The following is a 15,190-nucleotide window of genomic DNA, read 5'->3' as shown; positions in this document are numbered from 1 at the left end:
AACAACCCAGTGATTTCAGCCATGAAACCCTTCGACAATACAATCTCTTCTATGTTGCCAAGGGTTAGATGAAGTGTAAGAAAGTAAAGTGAGGGGAAAAAATGGTAGACTTATTACATGTTAGTGAAAAAGCATATTGAATATTACAGCATACAGTTGCAAAGGTGAGAAGAGGAGTAGTTGGGGAAACTGAGGTAAGAAAGATTTGAAATTTAAGTTAATTTGTAAACTTTTTATTATTATTTATTTTTATTATTATTATTATTTGCTTTTCTCTCTGTATCTGATTACTTGCCTTTCAACTATCATCTCTTTTTAATTTAATTTAATTTAATTTTATTCATTTTTGCACCACTATTTGCACTATTGTTTCTCTGCACAAAATGGAAAAAATTCTGTCTTTCAATAAAGATAATTATATATATAAAAAAGAAACATTCACACCTAGCTCCAGCAATCAAAAGTCCTTTGTCTCACCCTGGTCATTCCACAGATATATAAACCCCTTTTCCTAGTTCCAACTGACCTCACTACCTCTGAGGATGCTTGCCATAGATGCAGGCGAAACGTCAGGAGAGAATGCCTCTAGAACATGGCCATATAGCCCGAAAAAACCTACAACAACCCAGAACATTACATTTTTATTTATATAGATTCCCATCCAACTTACTTACTTACTTACTTAGGTGATCCCTCGTTGGACAAGTAAGATGGTCTTCCATTATGGCATTGGTTCTCAACCTGTGGGTCCCCAGGTGTTTTGGCCTACAACTCCCAGGAATCCTAGCCAGTTTACCAACTGTTAGGATTTCTGGGAATTGAAGTCCAAAAACATATGGGGACCTCAGGTTGAGAACCACTGCATTATGGGTTTCCATGTGGGTCTGCATGTGGCTGTGGAGCCCTATTCTTGTTCTGCATCTTCTTCTGCAGTGAGGACATTGGTTTCCAGGTAGAAGGCGGTCTTGGTCGGGGTTGGCTTGACGCGCTTTCCTCCTAGCACGTTTCTCTCTTTCACCCTCCACTCCTGCCTCCTCGAATTCTGCAGCACTGCTGGTCACAGCTGACCTCCAGCTGGAGCACTCAAGGGCCAGGGCTTCCCAGTTCTCAGTGTCTATGCCAGAGTTTTTAAGGTTGGCTTTGAGCCCATCCAAACTCCAAGTAACGAAGGTGGAGGCATTACTTTTCATTCAACCCTGGTGTATATATAGGGAGTTACACTCTAAAACTGTACCTGTTCCTACTTACATGCCAATTCAACTTAAGAACACACCGACAGAAACTATCTTGTTCCCAACTTGGGAACTGAGCATTCTTTAAAGGCGTTTAAAGAAGGGGTTATTGTGTTATTATTGTTGTAGTTATTCATACCCCACTTTCCAAGGGGGAGGGGGAAGATCCTCCTCCAGGCCTTGTCCATGTGTGGCAACAGGTGGAAGCAGAAGGAGGCAGAAAACACAAGGTGGAAAAACCCAAGGCGTTTCACAGGTGTTTGCGCAACACAAGGTGCGCCTGTATTCTCAGATGCTTCATTACCAGCTGGGTTTGCAAGAGCCAGGAGCCCCCTTCCTCTCGCCTTTCCTTCCCATCCGAAGGATCTGCAACTGGGAGGAAGAGGAGGAAGCGCCCGCCCGCCTGCCTGCCTGTCTTGTCGGCTCCGCCTTCCTCTCCCTGCTTCTCAGGCTCTTTTCCTGCGGACGGGGATGGATCCGGCGGTGCTGCTGGGCTGCAGTCCTTTGCTGCTCCTAGGTGAGGGGCAAGGGGATCATTGAGGGATGTAGTAGGTTGGGTTGGGGGTCTTCGATGGGGAGTATCTCCTTGGCGGGCCAGAGGGAAAGCGGGGTGAATGGAAGGAGCATTTTCTAAGCTTCCTCCCAGGCACTCAACAGGTGTAGCTTCTTGCTCCAGGTTCCTACTCTAAAAGGCGCAGGGGGGAAAATGTTATCACCCAATCCCTACTTTTAGGACTACTACTACTACCTCCCCACCCTTTCAATAAAGTTAGGAGTTTTGGAAGTGATCTGAGGCAGAAACCCAGAACGGCTGTGCCTTCAAAATATTGCCTTTTTGCCATTTGATTTTTTTAACAGTGGTTCAGAAACTTAGCCCTATTATTATTATTATTATTATTATTATTATTATTATTATCCAACCCTTGCCATGATCTGGAAAACGAGCCCCCGGTGGCGCAGTGGGTTAAACCCCTGTGCCGGCAGGCAGAGGCGGCCCTAGGTAATTTTCAATGGTAAGCAAACAGTATTTTGGCACCCCCCCCCCCCCAATCATTGATATATAGTTCTTGTGGGTTTTTTCGGGCTATATGGCCATGTTCTAGAGGCATTTCTCCTGACGTTTCGCCTGCATCTATGGCAAGCATCCTCAGAGGTGAGGTCTGCTGGAACTGGGAAAAAAGGGGGTTTATATATCTGTGGAATGACCAGGGTGAGACAAAGGGCTTTTGTAAGTTGGGCTAGGTGTGAATCTTTCAACTGACCACCTTGATTGGCATACAATGGGCTGACTGTGCCTGGAGCAAACTCTTCTTGAAAGGTGATTAGATGTCCCTGCCTGTTTTTCTCTCTGCTGTTTTTGCTGTTGCAATTTTAGAATTTTTTAATACTGGTAGCCAGATTTTGTTCATTTTCATGGTTTCTTCCTTTCTGTTGAAATTGTCCACTTGTTTGTGGATTTCAATGGCTTCTCTGTGTAGTCTGACATGGTGGTTGTGAGAGTGGTCCAGCATTTCTGTGTTCTCAAATAAAATGCTGTGTCCAGGTTGGTTCTTCAGGTGCTCTGCTATGGCTGATTTCTCTGGTTGGAGTAGTCTGCAGTGCCTTTCATGTTCCTGGATTCGTGTTTGGGCAATGCTGCGTTTGGTGGTCCCTATGTAGACTTTTAACTTGTATGCAGAACACATCATGCGATGTGCGGGGCTGGATGAATGCAAAGCTGGGGTGAAAATTGCTGGAAGAAACATTAACAACCTCAGATATGCAGATGACACCACTCTGATGGCCGAAAGCGAGGAGGAGCTGAGGAGCCTTCTAATCAAGGTGAAAGAAGAAAGCGCAAAAGCCGGGTTGCAGCTGAACGTCAAAAAAACCAAGATTATGGCAACAAGAATGATTGACAACTGGGAAATAGAGGGAGAAAACATGGAGGCAGTGACAGACTTTGTATTTCTAGGCGCAAAGATTACTGCAGATGCAGACTGTGGCCAGGAAATCAGAAGACGCTTACTTCTTGGGAGGAGAGCAATGTCCAGTCTCGATAAAATAGTAAAGAGTAGAGACATCAGACTGGCAACAAAGATCCGCCTAGTCAAAGCCATGGTATTCCCTGTAGTAACCTATGGATGTGAGAGCTGGACCTTAGGGAAGGCTGAGCGAAGGAAGATCGATGCTTTTGAGCTGTGGTGTTGGAGGAAAGTTCTGAGAGTGCCTTGGACTGCGAGAAGATCCAACCAGTCCATCCTCCAGGAAATAAAGCCCGACTGCTCACTGGAGGGAAGGATACTAGAGACAAAGTTGAAGTACTTTGGCCACATCATGAGGAGACAGCAAAGCCTAGAGAAGACAATTATGCTGGGGAAAGTGGAAGGCAAAAGGAAGAGGGGCCGACCAAGGGCAAGATGGATGGATGGCATCCTTGAAGTGACTGGACTGACCTTGAAGGAGCTGGGGGTGGTGACGGCCGACAGGGAGCTCTGGCGTGTACTGGTCCATGAGGTCACGAAGAGTCGGAGACGACTGAACGAATGAACAACAACAACATGTAGACTTGTCCACAGCTGCATGTTATACGGCAGACTCCTGCAGAGGTGAGAGGATCCCTCTTGTCCTTTGCTGAACGTAGCATTTGTTGGATTTTCTTGGTGGGTTTGTAGATGGTTTGTATGTTGTGTTTCCTCATCAGCTTCCCTATGCGGTCAGTGGTTCCCTTGATGTATGGCAGGAACACTTTTCCTCTGGGTGGATCTTTGCCTTTACTCTCATGGCTTGTTCTCTGTCTTGCAGCTCTTCTGATGTCTGAGGTGGAGTATCCATTGGCCTGTAGAGCCCAGTTGAGGTGGTTCAGTTCATCTTGGAGGAGGTGGGGTTCACAGATTCTTTTTGCACAGTCTGCCAAGGCTTTAATGGTGCTTCTTTTTTGACTTGGGTGATGGTTGGAGCTTTTATGTAGATATCTATCTGTGTGTGTGGGTTTTCTGTAAACGGTCGACAATACATTGATATATATTTTCTGTTCGTCATGGGAGTTCTGTGTGCCATATTTGGTTCAATTCCATCATTGGTGGAGTTCGGACTGCTCTTTGATTTTAGGTGAACTATACATTCCAGTAGCTACAACTCGCCTATGTCAAGGTCTATTTTCCCCCAACAGCGCCTCAAGAGTGCCCCTGGGCAAAATCAACTGTACTGCGAATGCTTACTTTGCATAATGGGTTGAGCCGCCCCTGCCGGCAGGACTGAAGACCAACAGGTCACAGGTTCGAATGTGGGGAGAGGCAGATGAGCTCCCTCTATCAGCTCCAGCTCCTCATGCGGGGACATGAGAGAAGCCTCCCACAAGGATGATAAAAACATCAAATCAATCCAGGCATCCCCTGGGCAACGTCCTTGCAGACGGCCAATTCTCTCACACCAGAAGCAAGTTTGCAGTTTCTCAAGTCGCTCCTGACACGACAAACAATCTGGAAAATAAAGTAATTAGAAAGTATTGTCGAAGGCTTTCATGGCCGGAATCACTGGGTTGTTGTAGGTTTTTTCGGGCTATATGGCCATGGTCTAGAGCAGGGGTTCTCAAACTAAGGCCCAGGGGCCGGATACGGCCCTCCAAGCTCATTTACCTGACCCTTGCTCAGGGTCAATCTAAGTCTGAAACTACCTGACCAGGGTATGGAATGACCAGGGTGGGACAAAGGACTCTTGTCTGCTGGAGCTAGGTGTGAATGTTTCAACTGACCACCTTGATTAGCATATAACGGTCTGACTGTGCCAAACAAAAGTTTGCTCTAGGCAATGTCAGGCCATTATATGCTAATCAAGGTGGTCAGTTGAAACATTCACACCTAGCTCCAGCAGACAAGAGTCCTTTGTCCCACCCTGGTCATTCCACAGACATACAAACCCTTTTGCCTAGTTCCAACAGACCTCACTACCTCTGAGGATTCTTGCCAGAGATGCAGGCGAAAAGTCAGGAGAGAATGCCTCTAGACCATGGCCATATAGCCCGAAAAAACCTACAACAACCCAGTAATTAGAAAGTGTTGGTTTCTAATATATCTAATGTCTTTATGCTTGTGGCTTGGGTGTGATCTTGGACACATCGCTGAGCCTGGAATCCCAGGTTTCGGTGGTGACCAGGGGAGCATTTGCACAGTTAAAACTTGTGCGCGAGCTGCACTCGTACCTTGGTAAGTCTGACTTGGCCACGGTAGTCCATGCTCTGGTTACATCCTGTATAGATGACTGCAACGCTCTCTACGTGGGGTTGCCTTTGAAGATGGTCTGGAAGTTTCAAATTGTCCAGCCGACAGCAGCCAGGTTACTAACAGGGAGCATACAACTCCTCTGCTGCGCCAGCTCCACTGGCTGCCAGTTTGCTACCCGGCACAATTCAAAGTGCTGGTTTTAGCCTATAAAGCCCTAAACCAGGGGTCCTCAAACTTTTTAAACAGAGGGCTAGGTCACAGTCCCTCAAACTGTTGGAGGGCCGGATTATAATTTGAAAAAATCATGAATGAATTCCTATGCACACTGCACATACCTTATTTGTAGTGCAAAAACATAATTAAAAAATAATGAATATGAAGAATAATTTTAACAAATATAAGTTTATTAGTATTTAAATGGGAAGTGTGGATCTGCTTTTGGCTGATGAGATAGCATTATTGTTGTGTGTTTTCAAGTTGTTGCAGACTTAGGTTGACCCTGAGCGAGGGCCGGGTAAATAACCTTGGAGGGCCGTATCTGGCGCCCGGGCCGTAGTTTGATGACCTCTGCCCTAAACGGTTCTGGCCCAACTTACCTGTCTGAACGCATCTCCTCCTATGAACCCACTAGGACATTAAGATCGTCTGGGGAGACCCTGTTCTCGGTCCTGCCTGCGTCACAAGTACGTCTGGCGGGGACGAAAGGCAGGGCATTCTCAGTGATGGCCCCTCGGCTGTGGAACGCCCTTCCTACAGATATTAGATCAGCCCCTTCCTTGTTATCATTCCGGAGGAAAGTGAAGACCTGGTTGTTCGAGCAGGCATTTGAATAGGCAGTGTAAAGAATATAGGAATATGGAACAATTGGATGACAAAACTGGATCTTGATTCTAATTATGAGACGCTAACGAGATATTTATTGATGTATAACTGATTGCTTAATATGCTACTCTTTTAATTGTTTTTAACTGTTTTATTTTGTTCTGAGCATTGAATTTTGCTATTGTTAACTGCTTTGAGTTGCCCGAGGGCTGAGAAAAGTGGTATACAAATATAGTAAATAAAAAATAAACAGTATTTCTTGCTGTATCTTTGTCAGTGTTGATGTGGAGATTGTTGGATTTGCCTCCTCTGGAACATACAACATAGAATTGTCCTCCTTTAGGAGTCCCTTTCAAATCTATGATACTATATCTCTGTGTGTGTGAATCATATTTATCTATATCAATGGCTGGATGGCTCCTTGTTAGGAGGGCTTTGATTACGTTTTCTTGTCCTGGTGAAGGGAGTTGGACTGGATGACCTACAAGAGAGGAGATTCCATCTGAACATGAGGAAGAATTTCCTGACTGTGAGAGCCGTTCAGCAGTGGAACTCTCTGCCCCGGAGTGTGGTGGAGGCTCCTTCTTTGGAAGCTTTTAAACAGAGGCTGGATGGCCATCTGTCAGGGGTGATTGGAATGCAACATTCCTGCTTCTTGGCAGGGGGTTGGACTGGATGGCCCATGAGGTCTCTTCCAACTCTTTGATTCTATGATTCTATGATTCTAAGTATGGGGGCTCTGTGTGGGAGGTTTGCCCCAGTTCTGACGTTGGTGGGGTTCAGCTTGCTCTTCGATTGTAGGTAAACTATAAATCCCAGTAACTACAACTCCCAAATGACAAGGTCTATTTCCCCCAAACTTCATCTGTTTTTATATTTGGGCATATGGAATATTCGTGCCAAGTTTGGTCCAGATCCATCACTGTTTGAGTCCACAGTGCTCTCTGGATGTAGGTAAACTACGACTCCCAAACTCAAGGTCAATGCCCACCAAACCCTTCTAGAGTTTTCTGTTGATCATGGGAGTCCTGTGTGCCACGTTTGGTTCAATTCCATCATTAGTGGAGTTCAGAATGCTCTTTAATTTTAAGTAAACTATAAGTCCTAGTAACTACAACTCCCAACTGACAAAATCATTTTTTTGAGTGATGGTCACTCCTTAGGCTAGTAGGTGTCTTGTGGCCAAATTTGTGTCTAGTGGTTTTTGAGTTATGTTAATCCCACAAACAAACATTACATTTTTATTTATATAGATTTTTTTTTCGTGTCAGGAGTGACTCCTGGTGTGAGAGAATTGGCCGTCTGCAAGGACGTTGCCCAGGGGACGCGTGGATGATTTTGATGTTTTTATCATCCCTGTGGGAGGCTTCTCTCATGTCCCTGCATGAGGAGCTGGAGCTGATAGGGGGAGCTCATCTGCCTCTCCCCGGATTTGAACCTGCGACCTGTCGGTCTTCAGTCCTGCCGGCACAGGGCTTTAACCCACTGCGCCACCGGGGGCTCCTATATAGATGATGATGATGATTGTTATTATTATTATTTGGAACATAACAAGATGAGTCCACCGCAAACAAGATCATTCTGCTGGCTGTTGTATCGGATCACACGTCGGACACTTCCCAAGTGTCTAGGATTGTGTGATGTATCGGTGAATAATGCATGCAGATCCCAGTAAGGTGGCCTTCTGCAGTGGGCAGATGGTAATTTTGTCAGCGCCGATTGTATTTAAGTGCAGGCCAAGGTCTTTAGGTACTGCACCCAGTGTGCTGATCACAACTGGGACAACCTTTACTGGCTTGTGCAAGAGTCTTTGCAGTTCGATCTTTAAATCCTCATATCGTGTCAGCTTTTCCAGTTGTTTCTATTCAAATTATTATTATTATTATTAGCCGTCCCCTGCCACGCGTTGCTGTGGCCAACATGGGAGTTCTGTGTGGGAGGTTTGGCCCAATTCTATCGTTGGTGGGGTTCAGAATGCTCTGTATTTATTTATTTATCGTGTCAGGCAACCAGACAATTGTATTACATTTCTAACAGAACAAAGCAAACAAACAGACAGACAACACACAAAATTTGCAAGCTTGGTAGTTGATTAAATGTCCTTTGACCAGTAGCTGGCCACTTGGTGTGCCTCTGGTGTTGATGCAAGAAGGTCCTCCATTGTGCATGTGGCAGGGTTCAGGTTGCATTGCAGCAGGTGGTCTGTAGTTTGCTCTTCTCCACACTTGCATGTCGTGGATTCCACTTTGTAGCCCCATTTCTTAAGATTGGCTCTGCATCTTGTGGTGCCAGAACGCAGTCTGTTCAGGGCCTTCTAAGTCGCCCAGTCTTCTATGTGCCCAGAGGGGAAGAATGCTCTGTGATTGTAGGTGAACTATAAATCCTAGCAACTACAACTCCCAAATGTTAAGATTCTATTTTCCCCACACTCCACCAGTGTTCACATTTGGGCATACTGAGTATTCATGTACAGTTTGGTCCAGATCCATCATTGTTTGCGTCCACAGTGATCTCAGGCTGTATGTGAATGCAACTCCAAAATCAAAGGACACTGCCCACCAAACTCTTCCAGTATTTTCTGTTTGTCATGGGAGAACTGTGTGCCATGTTTGGTTCAATTCCATCGTTGGTGGTGTTCAGAATGCTCTTTGATTGTAGATGAACTATAAATCCCAGCAACTACAGCTCCCAAATGTCAAGATTCTATTTTCCCCAAACTCTACCAGTGTTCACATTTGGGCATATTGAGTATTCATGTAGAGTTTGGTCCAGATCCATCATTGTTTGTGTCCACAGTGATCTCTGGATGTAGGTGAACTACAACTCCAAAACCAAAGGACACTGCCCACCAAACCCAGTATTTTCTGTGGGTCTTGGGAGAACTGCGTGCCAAGTTTGGTTCAATTCCATCGTTGGTGGTGTTCAGAATGCTCTTTGATTGTAGGTGAACTATAAATCCCAGCAACTACAGCTCCCAAATGTCAAGATTCTATTTTCCCCAAACTCTACCAGTGTTCACATTTGGGCATATTGAGTATTCATGTAGAGTTTAGTCCAGATCCATCATTGCTTGAGTCCACAGTGGTCTCTGGATGTACGTGAACTGCAACTCCAAAACCAAAGGACACTGCCCACCAAACCCTTCCATTATTTTCTGTTTGTCATGGGAGAACTGTGTGCCATGTTTGGTTCAATTCCATCGTTGGTGGTGTTCAGAATGCTCTTTGATTGTAGGTGAACTATAAATCCCAGCAACTACAACTCCCAAATGACAAAATCAATTTTTTTTGAGTGAAGGGCATACATTGGGTTGTTTGTGTCCAAATTTGGTGTCAATTCATCCAGTGGTTTTTGAGTTCTGTTAATCCCACAAACAAACATTACATTTGTATTTATATAGATTATTACTACACTATGTAACACATTTTTTTTTCATAGTTATTTATCTATTTTATTTCATGTCAAAAGCATTGCATGAACAAACAAGTCTAAAACTGATAAAATAGAGCGGCTAAATAATTTTAGACTAAAAACGGGCAACAGCAACCGCTGATGTGATATACCATATTATGCTCTTGATGTGTTGTGTTTTAACTGGGCTGACTCCTTGTGTTTATTATGTGTAACCCTCGGTTTTCAGTTGTTTATAAGTTATATTGAATTCATTTTATTTCATGTTTCTCCTTGATTGTTGGTTGCCTGTTTTTGAGCATTGAATGTTTGCCATTTTTGTTATATTTTTGGAAACCGCCTAGAGTCCCTTCAGGAAGAGAGAGGGTGGGTTATAGAATCATAGAATCATAGAATCAAAGAGTTGGAAGAGACCTCATGGGCCATCCAGTCCAACCCCCTGCCAAGAAGCAGGAGTATTCCATTCAAATCACCCCTGACAGATGGCCATCCAGCCTCTGCTTAAAAGCTTCCAAAGAAGGAGCCTCCACCACACTCCGGGGCAGAGAGTTCCACTGCTGAACAGCTCTCACAGTCAGGAAGTTCTTCCTAATGTTCAGATGGAATCTCCTCTCTTGTAGTTTGAAGCCATTGTTCCGCGTCCTAGTCTCCAAGGAAGCAGAAAACAAGCTTGCTCCCTCCTCCCTGTGGCTTCCTCTCACATATTTATACATGGCTATCATATCTCCTCTCAGCCTTCTCTTCTTCAGGCTAAACATGCCCAGTTCCCTAAGCCGCTCCTCATAGGGCTTGTTCTCCAGACCCTTGATCATTTTAGTCGCCCTCCTCTGGACACATTCCAGCTTTTCAATATCTCTCTTGAATTGTGGTGCCCAGAATTGGACACAATATTCCAGATGTGGTCTAACCAAAGCAGAATAGAGGGGTAGCATTACTTCCTTAGATCTAGACACTATGCTCCTGTTGATGCAGGCCAAAATCCCATTGGCTTTTTTGCCGCCACATCACATTGTTGGCTCATGTTTAACTTGTTGTCCACGAAGACTCTAATATCTTTTTCACACGTACTGCTCTCGAGCCAGGCGTCCCCCATTTTGTATCTTTGCATTTCATTTTTTCTGCCAAAGTGGAGTATCTTGCATTTGTCACTGTTGAACTTCATTTTGTTAGTTTTGGCCCATCTCTCTAATCTGTCAAGATCGTTTTGAATTCTGCTCCTGTCCTCTGGACTATTGGCTATCCCTCCCAATTTGGTGTCGTCTGCAAACTTGATGATCATGCCTTCTAGCCCTTCATCTAAGTCATTAATAAAGATGTTGAACAGGACCGGGCTTATAAATAAAGTATTATTATTGTCAGTAGCTTTAAACCAGGGATCCTCAAACTACAGCCCGTGGGCCATATGTGGCCCTCCGGGGGCATTTCTCCGGCCCGTGCGGCCTGGCCTGGCCTTGCGCAAAGCCCCTCCCCACTAGCATCAGCGGTGTTTCTCCCTCTCTTCCCTCCGGAGCTGCTTTGAGCGGGGTCGCGCCGGGCCAGGCTTCTCCCTCCTGTGTGGGGCTTACGGGCCAGGGAAGCCGGCGTTCCCTGGCCACGCCAAACCTCTGTGTCTGTGAGCAATAAAATTTGAATTTCTGAAAATATAAATGAAATATGAGTTATCTTAGGTTCTGTAATTTTGTTATTACAGTTCATGTATGAATCCTTATTTCTTATAAGGGGTTGGTTTGCTAACATTCAACAAGTAACATTAGAAAATGTTGACCATTTCCACCAACTTGGCAGCCACCTCTCCACAAAAGTCAACATTGACACTGAAATTCAAAACTGCCTGAGCTCTGTGAGTGCAGCTTTTTTCCGAATGAAGCAGAGAGTTTGTTTATAAAGCTATTGACCTCCCAACCCTGCTATACACTTGCGAGATGTGGACAGTCTGCAGACGTCACATGCAACTCCTGGAATGATTCCATCCGCGCTGCTTCCAGAAAATCCTGCAAATGTCTTGGGAAGACAAGCGGACAAATGTCAGCGTGCTGGAAGAAGCAAAGACCACCAGCATTGTAACGATGGTCCTCCGCCATCAACTCCACTGGACCGGCCATGTTGTCCGGATGCCTGACTATCATCTCCCAAAGCAGTTGCTCTATTCCAAACTCAAAAATGGAAAACGGAATGTCGGTGGAGAGGAAGAGATTTAAAGATGGGCCCAAAGCCAACCTTAAAAACTCAGGCATAGACACTGAGAACTGGGAAGCCCTGGCCCTTGAGTGCTCCACTGGAGGTCAGCTATGACCAGCAGTGCTGTAGAATTTGAAGAGGCACGAATAGAGGGCGAAAGAGAGAAACGTGCCAAGAGGAAGGCATGTCAAGCCAACCCCGACTGGGACCGCCTTCCATCTGGAAACCAATGCCCTCACTGTGGGAGAAGATGCAGAACAAGAATAGTGCTCCACAGTCACCTATGGACCCACCAACAGAACACCGATCTTGGAGGACCATCATCCTCGGACTACGAGGGATCGCCTAAGTAAGTAAGTAAGTAATCTATGTTTAACATCCCGACAAGACGAAGGTCATCCTGGTCCTTCCTCTTGGCACATTTCTCTCTTTCGCCCTCTATTCGTGCCTCTTCAAATTCTACAGCACTGCTGGTCACAGCTGACCTCCAACTGTAGCACTCAAGGGCCAGGGCTTCCCAGTTCTCAGTGTCTCAGTGTCTATGCCTGAGTTTTTAAGGTTGGCTTTGAGCCCATCTTTAAATCTCTTCTCCTGCCCATCAACATTCTGTTTTCCGTTCTAAACATAGAGTACAAATTATTTGCAACCATATTGGCCAACAGAATAAAAAAGTATTAAGAACTTGGGTAAATGAGGACAAGGAAGGTTTCCTGCCTTGTAGGCAAACCAAAAATAAAATGCGAATGATAACTTAATTGAATTTCTACAATGTAATATAGACAGGCAGCCTTTCTGCTCTTGGATATGGAAAAAGTGTTTGATAAGATCAATTGGAAATTCATGGAGGAGAACTTAAAAGTGATAAATTGCAATGACAAATTCCTCAACTGAGTTATTGAACTAAAGAGAATATACTCCAACAACAGTACAAAATAACAGAGTACACTCTGAGTATTTTCCAATCTAGAGGGGAGTTAGGCAAGGATGTTCTCTTGCTCCCCTGCTATTTATCTTAACAATAGAAATTTTGGCCAATAAAATTTGAGATTCCGAAGAAATCCCAGGTATTGTTGTTAAAGAAGTATTCAAAAAGCAGACTTTTTGTGGTTCTAATGATGGAAAAACCTCACAATCCAGTTTCTGAATCCACATTTTTTGCTTTGATCTGGATTACATAAGTCTACATTGCCATATGGGATTTTGGCCTGCAACAATAGGAGCATAGTGTCTAGATCTAGGGAAGTCATGCTACCCCTCTATTCCGCTTTGGTTAGACCACACCTGGAATATTGAGTCCAATTCTGGGCACCACAATTCAAGGGAGATATTGACAAGCTGGAATGTGTCCAGAGGAGGGCGAATAAAATGATCAAGGGTCTGGAGAACAAGCCCTATGAGGAACAGCTTAAGGAGCTGGGCATGTTTAGCCTGAAGAAGGTGAAGGCTGAGAGGAGATATGATAGCCATGTATAAATATGTGAGAGGAAGCCACAGGGAGGAGTGAGCAAGCTTTTTTTCTGCTTCCCTGGAGACTTTTATATTTATTTGTCGTGTCAGAGCAACCAGTCCATTATATTACATTTCTAACAGAACAAAGCAAAGAAACAGACAAATACAAAACTTGTGAGTTTGGTAGTTGGTTAAATGTCCTTTGACCAGTATCTGGCCACTTGGAGTGCTTCCGGTGTTGCTGCAAGAAGGTCCTCCATTGTGCATGTAGCAGGGTTCAGGTTGCATTGCAGCAGGTGGTCAGTGGTTTGCTCTTCTCCACACTCGCATGTCGAGGATTCCACTTTGTAGCCCCATTTCTGAAGGTTGGCTCTGCATCTCGTGGTGCCAGAGCGCAGTCTGTTCAGTGCCTTCCAAGTCGCCCAGTCCTCTGTGTGCCCAGGAGGGAGTCTCTCATTTGGTATCAGCCATTGGTTGAGGTTCTGGGTTTGAGCCTGCCACTTTTGGACTCTCGCTTGCTGAGGTGTTCCAGCGAGTGTCTCTGTAGATCTTAGAAAACTATTTCTAGATTTAAGTCATTGACGTGCTGGCTGATACCCAAACTGGGAATGAGCTGGAGATGTCTCTGCCTTGGTCCTTTCACTATTGGCTGCTTACTTCCCGGTGGATGTCAGGTGGTGCAAAGCAGTGTAATTTCTCCAGTGGTGTAGGGCGCAGACACCCTGTGATAATGCGGCATGTTTCATTAAGAGCCACATCCACTGTTTTAGTGTGGTGAGATGTGTTCCACACTGGGCATGCGTACTCAGCAGCAGAGTAGCACAGCGCAAGGGCAGATGTCTTCACTGTATCTGGTTGTGATCCCCAGGTTGTGCCAGTCAGCTTTTTTTTTTTTGAACTGGATTATATAAATCTACATTGCCATATCATCTGGTTCAAAGCAGATAATCTGGATTTGGAAACCGAATTATATGGCAGTGTAGATGGGGGTCTTAACACCATAATTTTTCTTGAATAACAGGACTTGTCTCATAATTTTAAATTAGTGGTAGCGGTGGTGGGGATACAATGCTGGATCATGCTATACCAGTTCATCGCAGTTGAACAGTCCTACCTGCCAGCCTGCCCACTGAACAAGAGCAAGCTCTATATTTAGCCCTGTGTGTTTATTTTAAGATGCCATAGGATCTAGCAACGCTTGGAGAGAGTTACACATATTGAGGGGTCCTAGTGCTCGCATAATCAAGTGTAATTTCAAACCATTTACAACCTTTTGGGTGTAAGAATATTATCCATATGGTGCAATGTGCTGTTTTACAGTAATCTAACAGTGATGTTCCATCCAAATCCTGCCACACCTAATGAACCCATCAGTATTCAAGAGTATAAACTATAATTCCTAAATTATACTCTTGGTAACAGCCCTCTCCCACCTGGTGTCAGGTCATACACAACTGCGTAATTGCTCAAGGATGATTAAAGCAAATGAGCATTACAACACTCTTGTCTGTCTTGAGCTCGGCCTTATCTGATCAGTAATCATTTGAAAGGCACTAGAAGCTAGTTCAGCTGCATGTGGTATTATTCCTTTGGTGGCGTCTTTAAAAGTTGGAACCTATTCTAGTTATGTGACATTTACTTTGGGATGTTGCCAGCGATGAAGCTGGATGACATGTTTTTCTGGAACTCCTGGAATGTTTTAATACCAACCCTTTTAAGCTGAACGGCAAAATGTTTTGGTGATACAATTCCATACCTTTCTGGGCCTGCTTATTTTCCTTCGTAGAATCCCACCAATAATTTAATGTGTGTGTGTGTGTGTGTATATATATATATATATATGGCTTGGGTAACAACTGAAATTTTTTTTCTAAACTCGTTTCGTTTTTAGGGGTC

General features: G+C 44.6%; 1 protein-coding gene across 1 annotated transcript in view; it reads left to right on the top strand.

Moving 5' to 3' along the window:
* Positions 1–1,556: 1,556 nt before the first annotated feature.
* Positions 1,557–15,190, top strand: part of BTC (betacellulin) — a 44,891-nt gene continuing 31,257 nt past the window's right edge. Inside the window, exon 1 of the mRNA XM_067469507.1 lies at positions 1,557–1,749. Within this exon, the coding sequence (XP_067325608.1) occupies positions 1,704–1,749 (46 nt within the window). The 5' untranslated portion in view covers positions 1,557–1,703. The remainder of the gene's footprint in view (positions 1,750–15,190) is intronic.

Source organism: Anolis sagrei, chromosome 6, assembly GCF_037176765.1.
Source record: "Anolis sagrei isolate rAnoSag1 chromosome 6, rAnoSag1.mat, whole genome shotgun sequence".
In the NCBI taxonomy this organism is placed as follows: domain Eukaryota; kingdom Metazoa; phylum Chordata; class Lepidosauria; order Squamata; family Dactyloidae; genus Anolis; species Anolis sagrei.
The sequence above is the reverse complement of the archived record's forward strand: the minus strand, read 5'-3'. Positions and strand labels throughout refer to the sequence as shown.